We start from the raw sequence: 13,840 nt of genomic DNA on the forward strand, positions 1-13,840 counted from the left end.
TGGGCCTGCCCTCTGCCACCCGGGAGCAGGCCTAAGCCAGCAGGTCGTTATCTCCCGAGGGGTCCCAGACTGCGAGAGGGCACAGGCCGGGCTGAGGGCCCCCCCTCCCCGCGAGTGCACAAATTTTTGTGCACCGGGCCTCTAGTTAGCAATAAATTGGGTTAGTTGTGATTGGAATTTTAAATGGGAGATAGCAGGAAGGGGCGAACTGAACATGAAATACTGGGAGCTGTGACAGGAAAGGCCCTTAAATTGATCCTAAGACAGAGGCTGACCTAAACATACTAGCAACAGCAGCTACATCACACTTCACAGATTCTAACAATTCCCTTAGACCTTTTCACTAGAAGTCTAACAGTAAACTGCCAAAATATATTCTATAGTCATAGGTTTGCATAAGTTTATCTGAATAATATCAATAGTATAAAATAGGTATATATAAGTATTAAAGTTTTGAAAATAAATGTGTTAAATCATAGTTTTTAAAATAAAAACTATAGAAGGTTTGTGAAAGTTGTAGGTTTGTGAAGAGAAATCTTGAGGGAGAGTTATATGGTTAAGCTGAATAATGAATTTAATTAGGTCAGTGAATTTAAGCATCAAAAGTAAGTTAATATGGAGTTGGAAATTGTTGTGTGTTTTTTTTCACTCTGTTAGAAGGACAAGGATTTTCCTGTATTTCTATAACCATGTCATTTTAAGTTTTCGTCATTTTGAAACAGCCATTGCCTTACTCTGATGCATTTGCAGATGTGTTATGTATTTAGAAAAATCCATGGAAAGAACTCTTATTCTAAATTACAGATTTCTAAAAATCAACTTTCAAATCATACCTTTAAACTGCAAGATGCATAACACTCTAAGGAATAACTGAATTGACGCTTCATCCCATGCCCCAAATCCTGGTACTGGAGGTCTCGTAATCGGTCCCCAGGATGCAACAATTCCATACCAAGAGGATGATGCTTCTGGCCCAGCTCTCCGTTAGAAGAATCAGCTAACAATTTCTCTGTTCCAGTCTCGGATCCCATTCCCTGCTGCCCTGAGATCAGGCAGAGAGAGACTTCCATACTCTACACAGGCAGGGACCATGACCTTCAGCAGCAGCAAACAGTTACTGAAGCCAGACTGTCCTCCCTCATCATCTCTAAAATATTTCAGGGAAGTTTTAAAGGAGGTAATGAGACAGGTAAGTCAGGACAAGTGGGATTAGGGAAACTGAGACAGATAGTTTAAATAGCCAAGCAGGTTATAGCCATCTAGTAAATCGCAAAACCCTATCTTCCCTAACCAAAGACACTTGAGAGTAAATGATTCAAACTTCTCCTCCTCAACCAGAGGGAGGAAAAGTGTACATCATCTTACTCTGGAAGACAGGTATCAGAAATCCAATTAGTGCCTTTGGGCCAACCACACCCAAGGATGGACGAAGTCAGGGGAATATCATTTTGGTGCATCAGCATAAGGCTGATGAAATTTTATTGAGATCCTCGTCTAAGACCTCCTCTACAATTCCTGCCTTTAGAAAATAGGAAAGAACCCTCCAGAGAAAGGCCCAGTGTGGGCTCTCTCAAGAGCATGCCCATGCCTTGTTTTCCTCTCAGGCATGCATCTTTACTTTTCTCTCCTAACAAATCTAAAGGGTCCCTAGGAGACCTGCAACCAGCAGAGCAACGAGCAGCACCAGCTGGTCCCGAGCTAACCCCCAGAACCTGTCTCCAAGGCCCCCTTTTCTTTCAATTCCCAGTCAGCTAAGAGCAACCCCAGCATGGCTTAGTCCTTTCCTCTAACGTTTCCAGACAGCCAAAGCAGAGCACCGCCTAGGCCAGTGATGGCGAACCTACGACACGCGTGTCAGAGGTGACACACGAACTCATTTTTTTGGTTGATTTTTCTTTGTTAAATGGCATTTAAATATATAAAATAAATATCAAAAATAGAAGTCTTTGTTTTACTATGGTTGCAAATATCAAAAAATTTCTATATGTGACACGGCACCAGAGTTAGGGTTTTTCAAAATGCTGACTCGCTGAGCTCAAAAGGCTCGCCATCACTGGCCTAGACTCTGTTGCTTCTTTTACCCTTCGCCCTTCCTTTGTTTCACTGTCCCTAGCTTTGATAAACATACTCTCAAAATAAATAAACTAATAAATTAATAAATTAGTATTAAAACTTTCTATTTAGAATTTCACAACTTATACAGTATGCTTTTTTTAAAAAGTAAAACATACACATATTTTAAAATTAAGTATAAATTAGCTATCTTATGTGTCTAAATATGCCCCAATAGAGGTTGAATTGTGCTTTAGGGAAGCAAAAACATTTGTTCAACACTCTGTATCTATTAATATAAATTGGTTCAAATCCTTCTTAGAAATAGATTATAAATAACAAAAGAACTTATACACAAGTAATTCAAGACACTACAAATGACACTCAAACACATCTTTTTATTATATACTAAATTTAAAAATACAAATCTTATTAAAAATGCTTATGAAACATTGTATACATAAGTACTGTCAAATACTATCAGATTACGACATTATGTACATTTGCCACAGTAAATTAGAAACAGAACAAAGTACATAACTTCACTGATAATGAATTTCAGATGTCAAATACTTTAACATTTGGCAACTATGAAGTAGTGATCCACACAGGAAGCTGTTTGCAGAGGTAAAATAGTAAGAAAACAAACGGAATAATGCAGCTATTCCTGCCCTAAGTGTTGATAATTAGATCTCTTCCTCATCCTCTTAACTCTCACTATAGCAGACATTAAAGTGCACAAGACCACAGGAATACTTGATTTGGTTGTACCCTAATATACACTACAGCCACTGTGCTGCCACATTGAGGGTTTCGATTATTTGTACTGTTCCTGAGGTTTCAGAAGTTAATTTTGAATGTGGCTAAGAGAAGAGAGGCCAATACTTTCTAAATTGCACCAAGTGCCCTTAAAGTATAGAATTTAGTAGAAGTGTATATAAAACTTCTAATTTGAGAATTCGAGGAAATTATCGCTGTCTATTTTGCCCTAGGAATAAAATTAGGATAAGGAACTAATTTTACCTCTGGAAAATGCTTACTGAAAATCTGTTTTGAAGATCAGAATGCACAGCAAGCACCACAATACTGTCAGTTACTGTCCACCACTTATGCTGCAGCATAAACACCTGTTCTCTAAAGGCTCACAAGAAATACACATAGAAGCATGTTATTACTTGACACTAATTTTACTAATTAACATTAAGTATCGTTTGTAAAAATAGGTCACCACCATACAATCAAAGAAGAGGAGAAAGAAAGCTACTAGTCTACAAAAGTGCTCCTTTTAGCTGTCAAACCCAATAGCTTAATCTTGGGTAAAAAAGATTGTAAAGTAAGGCCATCAGTTCTAAACAAGCTGATAATGCCATATATACATACATAAATATGATTAATTTCAATCCTGATTAAACACTAATATACTAGTACAAACCATTTATAAGAAACGTTTTATGAGGCTTATTTACAAACATAATGAGTGACAAAGATATGGAAAATTTTAAAAAATGCAGATAAAATTAGCAATTTAGCAACACAGTTCACTAAACACAGATTTGCATAAAAACATTTAATAAGAAACCCCTACCATATACACCTATTGGTCATTGGACCCAAAAGGCAAATAAATGTAATGATCACAATTAAACATTTTTTCTCTTTTAGTAACATATCAGTATAAGGTCTACTTAGAATACCACCTACAAATACACAGTCTCTCATGATTCAGCAAGACTATTAAAGTCATTGAGTACATTTTTACTCCCATGGCACATCACATTTGGTAACACTAATAAGGTAGATTTATATAACACTTAAATCATGATTATGAATGTTTAATTGAATATTTTCCTTTCTGTAGCTGTGAAATGTAAAGCTTAGATTTGCTTCCATCAGGCCTCTTAAACCAAACTTCATCATGGTTAATTGTTGTAATTACGGCACTAAAAAGGATTGGGGGAAAAAAAGGAATGAATGAATGAATCACAACATTCTTCCTCTACTCGTTTCCGAGTACTAGCTATAAAATCGAAATAACTGGACAAGAGTAGATTCAGGTACACAATTGCCTTTTACCAGAATACTGACAATCATCTGGTCATGTTGTCAAAAATAGTACATCTAGCAACACCTAATAGATCATTTCCTTTCCTTTTCTAATACTTGGTAAGATTTATTATTGAATTATTAAATAAATATACATTGTCCCTACTCAATCCCCACCTTACCTCTCCACACACCCCAAAAAACAGAGTGGAGCTAAAAACCACTACTTATATGATATTACACCTCCAACTCATCTCAGTCTTAGCTGTAGAAAATCTTTCAAATACTAATCCCTAATTCCCAGTGTTGAGCCTCTATGGTAATTGTACAGATTTTTTGGACACTACTCATCTCAATATAGAAATCTTTTTAAAAATAGATTTTTGTTTGTCTCCTCTGCTATTTCATCTTTTTAAACCACATTTATACTAAGTAATAGTAAAAGAAATAAGAGAAAGCCAAGAATCCAGGGGTATCATCTATAACCTAGTAATCAGCTTAATGAGCTTCTGAGAGAAGTTTCTATACATAATGCTCCTGGTATCCTAAAAATTTAAAGATGAAATTACAATCCAATTAAAACCACTGTATTTGGAAAATGAACATTCTATACTAAATGCAAGTTGAATATTCTATACTTTACTTACCACTGAAATCTAGAAAGATATTTTCTAATGTTAATGGTTACTACTCTGAGAATTATATCTTTAACTACTGAAAGAATTAAAGCAGTAATTAGCATTAATATTTTTCAAAGGTCACAACCAGATAAAACTTAGAAGGCTATATAAGTAATTGCAAAAACTTGATTTAAGCCTAGACAGATTAAGTATTTTAAAAGACTATTTTCAGTTTTCAAGTTATACTTTAATTACTGTTACTCTTAAAGTTTTCATGCATTTTCCATTCCTTTCCTACTTTAATTGATCCAAATTCTTCCTATCCAAAATACTGTCACACACCAAAAAGAAAGGGGAGGATTGATAGACCCACACACTGAGGAAGCACAATGTCAAATTCACAATTCTCTGAGTTAAAGGTCATCTACTGTAAGAATTAACAAATAGGATCTCTTACCTAGCTAAATAATTCCAAGATTTCCATTGTGCTAATGCTTGTGTTCATGAACTTACTATGCAACTCTGTTATATAAAGATTAACATGCTGTACACACATGCTAATCAAATGATATATTAAGAGAAAGAAAGGATCCACAGGCAACTAATTATGAATATACTATAGAGGCAGCAAATATTTATTAACAACAATGTTGTAAACACTGAAATGATAAAGGTGTTTTACCTTGTAGGACATTCATCTTTTTTGTCAATACATATTGTTTGTCCACGTATATACCATTCACCATCATAATACAATCTTCCCTCTTCAGATCTAGCACTGTGCAGATGTTTTTCAAGTTTCACAGGTGCTAAAGGGATCAGTTCAAAAACTGTTATATTAATAAGACACTGTCAGAACAAAAGTGCAGAACATTAAGAATTAATACCAATCCATGCATATATGGTATGTGAAAAAACATTAAAAATGTTTCTTATATAACAAACCTAAATCTAATAGAAATAAGAAAATTTAATTTCTTACTTTTTAAATGTAATTCACAAAATTTTCAATGTAAGTACTAAACAAAGCTAAATAATGTACACTAAATCATTTATTAACTAGGCAAGTGCCAGAAGGAAAAGCAGGACACTATCAATTACTAAGTCCAATTTTAAATAGGAGTTAAAATATCAATTGTCATGTTTCCATTGAAAATTATATTTTTCATATTTTCTCCCCAGCAGCTGACAATTCCAAAGAAACAGAGTTTCATAGATATTCCAAGAGTTCCCAGGACTTTGATCCTAAAAGGGACATGTCCCAAGTAGAACTTCCTTTTTTTTTTATGTCCTAGAAATGATTTGGCATTAATTAGGTAAACTCATGCAGAGAAAAAATGTTCTTTATAAAAGAACATTGTCAAGAGTACACTAGGAAGCAGACACCTCTTTATCATTCAAATGTCACCACCTCAGAAAAGTCTTCTCCAACCACCCTAACTCCTCAGTTAATCTTCATCACAACATTATATTTCCTTCATAGCAATTATTACAATTTGTCATTATCTTGTTAATTGTATCTTTTCATATGTATTATTCTTTCTCCCCCAACAAATTCCTGGGGGTCCTTTTCTTGTATCACTGTATTCCCAGAGCCTCAAGTAGTGCCTGATATGCAGAAGGTGTTCAATAAGTATTCATTCACTCACTCATTCATTCGTTTGTTCATTCATTCATTCAACAAAATGTTTTCTGAGCACTGTGACTGAAAGAAATATGATTCTGACCTTTGTGGAGCTTACAATCCTGTCAGGAGACAGATAAACATGTAAACAATAAATAAAAAATTACTAATTGTGGTAAGTGCCATGAAGAAAACAAACAGGGCACAATGCTACAGACAACAGAAATGGGGAGGAGACCTAAGCAATAGTATAGTAAGATCCTCAAAGGAATTCATGACTCAAAATGTAAACAACCTAGAGGTTTAGATAGTTACCCTGCCAGTTAATTTCTAAGGAAAGCATTTTAGTACAGTGTTGCCACAATTTCATGACCTAATAATAAAGTTTAAAGATTAATCCTTGGGTTAAATATAAAATAGAATTTGAGCTCTAATAGATTACTAGAGGCCTGATGCATGAAATTCATGCAAGAGTAGGCCTTCCTTCCCCCCGCTGCTGCACCCGGGACCCGGGCTTCCCTCAAGGCCCCGGCTTCGTCCAGAAGGACATCCGGTCTAATTAGCACATTATGCTTTTATTATTATAGATTTTATCTGTTGTAATGTACTTTTTAGTATTTAAAACATGTATTTTAAAAATCTAGCTCCACTGTTCTTAGAAGAATTAGAAATTTCATATATAATGAAAGAAGGCACGAAAGAAAGTTATCCTAGACAACAATGTCCATCACTACTTTGGCAGTGATTTTTCTTTTCAGTATTTTGTGTTTTATTAATATGACTTTAAATGTAAATGTGGTAAACAATGTACAATAACATAATAGCATTTTTTTTCCTTAACAACTTATTTTTCCCCTGGAGTTAAAAATACTGTTTCCTGAGGTATTGGTATGATATGCTGATTGCTGAATTTTTTATAATGTATCTATCACTAATTCATGTCCAGACTCTCCATAAGAAATATGTGAATCATTTTGTTATACACTCAAACATGTGAGGTAATCTATATTTATTTATTTGTGTGTGTGTGTGTGTGTGTGTGTGCGCGCGTGTGTGTGTGTGTGTTGTTGTTGTTGTTGTTTTTTTCTTGAAAACATTTCTCCTGAAGGAATTTACAAAAGGTTAGCTATGATCAGGGCTTGTTGCAAAGTGACACTCTGGGATCCTGAAAAGATTCACAACCATGAGAATGTCCTCTGCTCATGTATGCTGCATCTCCTGCTTCCTGGGTGACACATATTCCGCTATTTTCTCCTTTGCTTGGTAAAACATCCTGATTCAGAGAGCCAACTGGACTTAGATTTGAAAGTTGAAAATGAAGAGAAACTACTAGGCATTGCCTGAGTCCTAAAGAATCATAATAAAAACTGACAATTTAAACATTCCCTGGGTGCAGACACAGGCGAGCTGGTCCTCTGCTCAGGGCCTCACAAGGCTGCACTGGAGGTGCTGGTCAGGGCTGGAGGCCCTGGTCCTCTTCTAGGCAGATGGCTGTGGTTGGAACTCATTTCTTGTGGTTGCTGGACTCAGACCTCAACTCGGCAGTGATTTTCAGACTTTTAAAGAAGTTAAAAAAGTATAATTGGATATAAATTTTACTGAGGCATAGCAGATGTGTAAATCTTAGTGGTGTGTCAATTTTTCTGATGGATTACACTGCTAGCACTCTAATTTCTCTCCCAGAAAATGCAGGTACAGAAGAGCTGTTGCCCACAATTCCAGAAGATTCCCGTGGACTCCAAACACCTCCCTTATAGAATTATTGGGCCCATAAAAAAAAGACTAAATAAATACTTTTAAAATTACGATCCACTATTATCAATAGTAATGTAGCTGAAACACTGAAAGAAGAAATACATTTCATTCAGAAATCTTGAAACTTTTATATGAGGCAAAGACTCCAGAGGATTCCTCATAATTTCAGGTATAGTGTGCACTGATGAAATGAAACCACTGACAGGGGAAGCTCTTTTGTATGTACCTGACTTAACCCTGATTCAACAGTCTCCATAAAGATTCCTGAGCTCGGCTAAATGACTTACGTTCTGTCTTCACTCTGTGTGGACCCAGTGTAGCCATCGCCTAATTGAGAAAAAAAAAGGAAGAAAGACGTTGTCTGAGTCCACAAAGTGTATTTTGGTATATACAGTGACTACTGATAGATAAGCTCAATAACAAGCACAGTGAAATATAATCTTAAGCTCTTCTAATAAGTTGTTAATGTCTAAGACCACAAAGAATATATATGAGCCCTGGCCAGGTAGCTCAGTTGGTTAGACCATGGTCCAATACGCCAAGGTTTGCAGGTTTGAATCCCGGTCAGGGCACATACAAGACTCAACCAATGAATGCATAATAAGTGGAACAACATATTGATGTCTCTCTCTCTAAAAATCAGTAAATAAAGTTTTAGCCCTGCTTGGTATGGCTCAGTTGTTTGGAGTGTGGTTACATGGCAGGTTTGATTCCTGGTCAGGGCACATACCCTGGTTGAGGGTTCAATCCCTCATCAGGGTGCATGCAGAAGGCAACCAAAGTTTCTCTCTCACATCAATGCTTCTCTTTCTCTTTCTCACTCTAAAAAAAAATTTTTTTTTAAGTTTTTAAATATATATATGATCTTTTCTCTGGGAAGTATTATTAATACCTGAAATAATCTCTCATTTTCAACTAAAAAGTTTGTAAAAATAGAAAAATTATTAAGGAAAACAAAAGCTCCACTTTCAAACAAGCACAGAAAATCCTAGAATTCTCGAATCTCTGATGACAAAGTGCAAAACATATAATAAAGGTTAAAATTTTCATTTTCATTCATTCAATATTTATTGTGTGCCTTCTGTGAGCCAGGACCAGGCTAAGAACTGGGCACAAAATGGTTATTTATTATTACTTTGGGGCAACCTAAATAAATGCTTTTCTGTACTTTTACATACATTATTAATGACATTACTAGAGGCCTGGTGCATGAAATTCGTGCACTAGAGGGAGGGGTCCCTCACCCAGCCTGCACCCTCTCCAATCTGAGACCCCTTGGGGGATATCCCTCTCACAATCTGGGACTGCTGGCTCCCAACCGCTTGCCTGCCTGCCTGCCTGACTGTCCCCTAACCACTCCCCTGCCAGCCTGATTGACGCCTAACTGCTGCCCTGCTGGCCCGATCGCCCCCAACTGCCCTCCTTGCTGAACCATCACCAACAACTGCCCTCCCCTGCCGGCCTGGTCCCCCCCAACTGCCCTCCCCTGCTGGCCTGATTGCCCACAACTGCCCGCCCCTGCCAGCCATCTTGTGGCTGTGGGTGTCACCATCTTTGAGGGCATGACAGTTAATTAGCATATTCCCTCCTTATTGGCTGTGGGCGCCACCATCTTTGTGACGGCATGAGCATAATTAGCATATTCCCTCTTTATTAGATAGGATTACAAGAAAAAAACAAATTGAAGGAGTATTTCTCAAAATACTCCTTCAATTCACTGTTATCTGTATTAGTGTTAATTGCCTTAGAGAAACTGTGGTAAAGTATATTTATAATAAGCATATTTTAATGTACTAGTGAAAAACCATAGAATCTTAAACAGTAAACTATAAAAATATAGTTGTATTCCATTGCTTGTTAATCATACCTTCCGAATTGTTGTCCAGTCTTCAAGAATATCAAGGTCTTGTAACATATAAACTATATATGGACGTTGAAAAGTCAAGGACATTTTAACTGTAAGAATTTCACATTGTGAATTATGCTTTCAAACTGTTGTTTTTCAAAGAATAGAATAATGATTTCTGGATATAATCTCTTGGCATGCTGATTTCTGACTTCAATTATTCTTCAAAAACCTTAGTACCAGGATAAATATATTATAATGCTTCAGATGTTATTAACCATATTCTCTCAATTCTACATATAACCTTGTCAGATATAGCACCAACCTAGTCACTGTTTTGAAATGGGGGAAAAGTCAGGGGAAAAGAGTATGGTACCCTAAGGAATGCCAAGATTGCATGCACAAATTAATTTAAAGACACTCCATGTTGAGAAACATTAAAAAATGTTAAAAAGCACACAAGAATTATGTAAATGTGCTATATCCTAAACAGCTATTTCACATCAAAGCTCCTGTGAACTAAAAAGCCATATTAACTTTTTTTTTAAATTTTTTAAATATATTTTATTGATTTTTTACAGAGAGGAAGGGAGAGAGATAGAGAGTTAGAAACATCGATGAGAGAGAAACATCGATCAGCTGCCTCCTGCACATCTCCCACTGGGGATGTGCCCGCAACCCAGGTACATGCCCTTGACCGGAATCGAACCCGGGACCCTTCAGTCCGCAAGCCGACGCTCTATCCACTGAGCCAAACCGGTTTCAGCAGCCATATTAACTTTTGAAGTTGAGATTATAACTAAATTTCTATTCCTCCCCTGTCCCTTGTAATCTAAATTACTAGTATATTCTTATGCCTCTAATCAATTTTATAAATTATCTTTTGCTTATTACAGATCTTGCAAATAAAGGCAATGTATACTAATAAAAGTTATAAAGGTATATACAGTGCAAAAATATACATAAGGTAACAACCATAACAACAACAAAAACCCAAGAAATTCGGAAAAGGATATCTGAAACAACAACTGGCTTTTTTTTGTCAGGACTGAAAGGATCCTTCCTCTTTTTTCTTGACTGAAGCTCGTCATTCCACAGCTCTGGCAAGTGAATAAAAATTAAGTATTAGCTGATTCCTGGAGACCAAAGGAGGAAAAAGAGACTATACTTTCAAGGTAGCAAAATTTCATTGGCGGTTATGTATATGTGTGTAGACATGTGACTACGAGAATTTCATGAGCAGCTATATATTTATGAAGTTTTCTCTGCTTTTATTGAAGTAAAAATCAACTTGACACTTAATAACTAATAACTGGTCAACATATATCAGGCACTTGGTTAAATATACATGAATTGTCTCAACTAATCCTCAAAACTACCTCTGAGGGAGGTATTCTCATTGCTTCAGTTTTACAGACAAAAAGACCAATTAGAAAAGCTAAAGTGACTGTCATCCCCGGTCACCCTCGACTAGAGGTAATGGAGCAATGGCATTAAGCTCAGCTTGTCTGACTCCACTATGTCTACTCTATACAAAGAAACAGAATTTGTAGAAAAATAAAACAATGCATATGCAAGAACTGTAGGACAACCCAGTAAGTAATCCATTTAGTGGAGAAAGCCTTTCCACAATACCCCTGAAAAAAGCCAATTTCACATTGGACTGATCTAATTATTAGCAAGTTTTTCCTTCATCTGAGAAACAAATCTGCCTCCTTGTAACTTCTACCCATTTGTCCTAGTTTGTGTAGTAAGAGGTTTTTATTCCTTCTTCCACATGACAATGTTTCAAAACTTAGAGGGAATATATATATACTACAGCTGCCTTCAAAGCCTACTCCCATTATCTTCCAATACTATTCTCATAAAATAATAATATTCTTGCCCTGGCCAGGTAGCTCAGTTGGTTAGAGTGTCATTCCAATATACCAAACTTGTGGGTTTGATTCCTGGTCAGGGCACATACAGAAGCAACCAATGATTGCATAAATAAAGCAGAACAACAAAATCAATGTTTCTCTACCTGTGTTTCCCTTTCTCCCTTCCTCTCTCTCTAAAAAAAATCAGTAAGTAAATTTATAAAAAAATTATATTCTTACCATTCATATAGTATATTATTCTTATTCTTATAGTTCCTGTCAGACTTCTATTTTGTCCCTTTTCATGTGCTCCATTTTCTACATCTTTCTGAAGTCTGAGTTCAAATCAAAGCAACAATCACAATCTTACCAATTGTTTAGAAGTTTCCCCATCTCCCCTCTCATTAGAACACTTCTTTTACATAACATTTATATTAGGAGAGGCAAGCCGTTGCAGCTGCAAGGGCTGAGCTCCTTGCATGAATTTTGTGCATCGGGCCTCTAGTGCAGTGGTGCTCAACCTTCTGGCCCTTTAAATACAGTTCCTCATGTTGTGACCCAACCATAAAATTATTTTCGTTGCTACTTCATAACTGTAATTTTGCTACTGTTATGAATCGTAATGTAAATATCAGATATGCAGAATGGTCTTAGGCGACCCCTGTGCAAGGGTCATTCGACTGCCAAAGGGGTCGCGACCCACAGGTTGAGAACCGCTGCTCTAGTGAGACATTATAATAAGTCAAAGGTTCAGTGTCACCTAAACTAAACATCACAGTCACATCATTCCCATTACCTGAGGTAATATCAATGCTGTGCCTGTCCTCTTCAAGCCTTCTGATCTTCTCCTCTAGCTCACTCTGGACTGTATCATATAACAAAAGCTTTTCACTCTAAAAAAGAAAAAAATGATGCTTTTGTTTGCTTTTTTATTCCAACTTAAGTATTTTAAAGATGAAAGTCAAAATATGAAAGAAATAAAACCAGAAAATACAGAATCTAAATACAGATTTAACTACATGCAATTAAATTGCTTAAGGACAACTAAATTTGTATGTGATAATTAAAGAAGTTATTTACTTTATAAGAAACTTATAATAAGCTCCATGTCTCATCTTAAACATAAGCAGGTCCCACCTGTCACCATAATGGAGAACCTGTCCAATAAAGTATAACTTTATAAAATGGATCATATTTCCTCATTGGAACAATAATTGGGCCTTTATTCCTCACTAATATCTCAGCATAATATTAAAATAGATTAATATACCACAAAGAGAAAGATTCAAGTACAAATTTTATAATAATTCAATTATAGTCAAAATCACAAAAGTATAGACTAACTATATCCAAATCTCGCAACAAAACTATCTATGGAAGGATTGAGTGACTTGGTACAAGAGGCAAGGCTGTTTACTGGCAAATCAGACTAGAACCCAGGTCTACTAGTTCGAGTCCATTGTTGTTTTATATAGCACTATACCCCTTATTTGAAAAGCCATAATGAACATACCTTTACATTCATCATATAAAGTATTTAGGACAGATTCCCAAGCCACTCACCACATGCTTATTGCTAGCAAGGATATTAGGCTATCTAATAAAAGAGAAACATGCAAATTGTACCTTCACTATGCCCAAGCCACGCCCACCAGCCAATCTGAGCGGCTATATGCAAATTAACCCAACCAAGATGGCGGCTGGCAGCCACGGAGCTGGAGCAAGTAGGAGGCTTGGTTGCCCCAGCGATGGAGGAAGTCAAGCTTCCCGCCTGCCCTGGCTGGCTGTGGTCTCCGCTAAAGGCAACAAAGTTTCAATTTTAGAAGATAAATAAATCCCAGATACCTGCTTCTGGCCAGCCTCCACAGGGAGCTTGGGTGGCTGGGGACTGTGGCCAGCCTGCAAACAGTCATCAGCCCCTCACCCAGACTGGCCAAGCACCCCATCAGGACCCCGCACTCTGAAGGGGGTTCGGCCAGTCTGAAAATATCCCTCAGCCCCTTACCTAGGCTGGCCAGGCATTCCAGCTGGTGACCTCCTG

The 13,840-nt window shown here is 36.7% G+C and overlaps 1 protein-coding gene across 2 annotated transcripts in view; it reads right to left on the reverse strand.

Moving 5' to 3' along the window:
• Positions 1-2,430: 2,430 nt before the first annotated feature.
• Positions 2,431-13,840, reverse strand: part of BRMS1L (breast cancer metastasis-suppressor 1-like) — a 41,042-nt gene continuing 29,632 nt past the window's right edge. The window contains exons 5-10 of one of the 2 annotated variants that reach the window (XM_015561313.1): positions 12,596-12,692; positions 10,957-11,040; positions 9,962-10,026; positions 8,382-8,421; positions 5,398-5,545; positions 2,431-3,992 (exon numbers count right to left, since the gene is read on the reverse strand). In XM_015561313.1, coding sequence (XP_015416799.1) covers positions 3,875-3,992; positions 5,398-5,545; positions 8,382-8,421; positions 9,962-10,026; positions 10,957-11,040; positions 12,596-12,692 — 552 coding nt within the window. In that variant the 3' untranslated portion in view covers positions 2,431-3,874. The remainder of the gene's footprint in view (positions 3,993-5,397; positions 5,546-8,381; positions 8,422-9,961; positions 10,027-10,956; positions 11,041-12,595; positions 12,693-13,840) is intronic. The other variant, XM_006759698.2, reaches the window with a different exon arrangement.

This window comes from Myotis davidii, unplaced genomic scaffold (genome assembly GCF_000327345.1).
Source record: "Myotis davidii unplaced genomic scaffold, ASM32734v1 scaffold176, whole genome shotgun sequence".
Taxonomy (NCBI): domain Eukaryota; kingdom Metazoa; phylum Chordata; class Mammalia; order Chiroptera; family Vespertilionidae; genus Myotis; species Myotis davidii.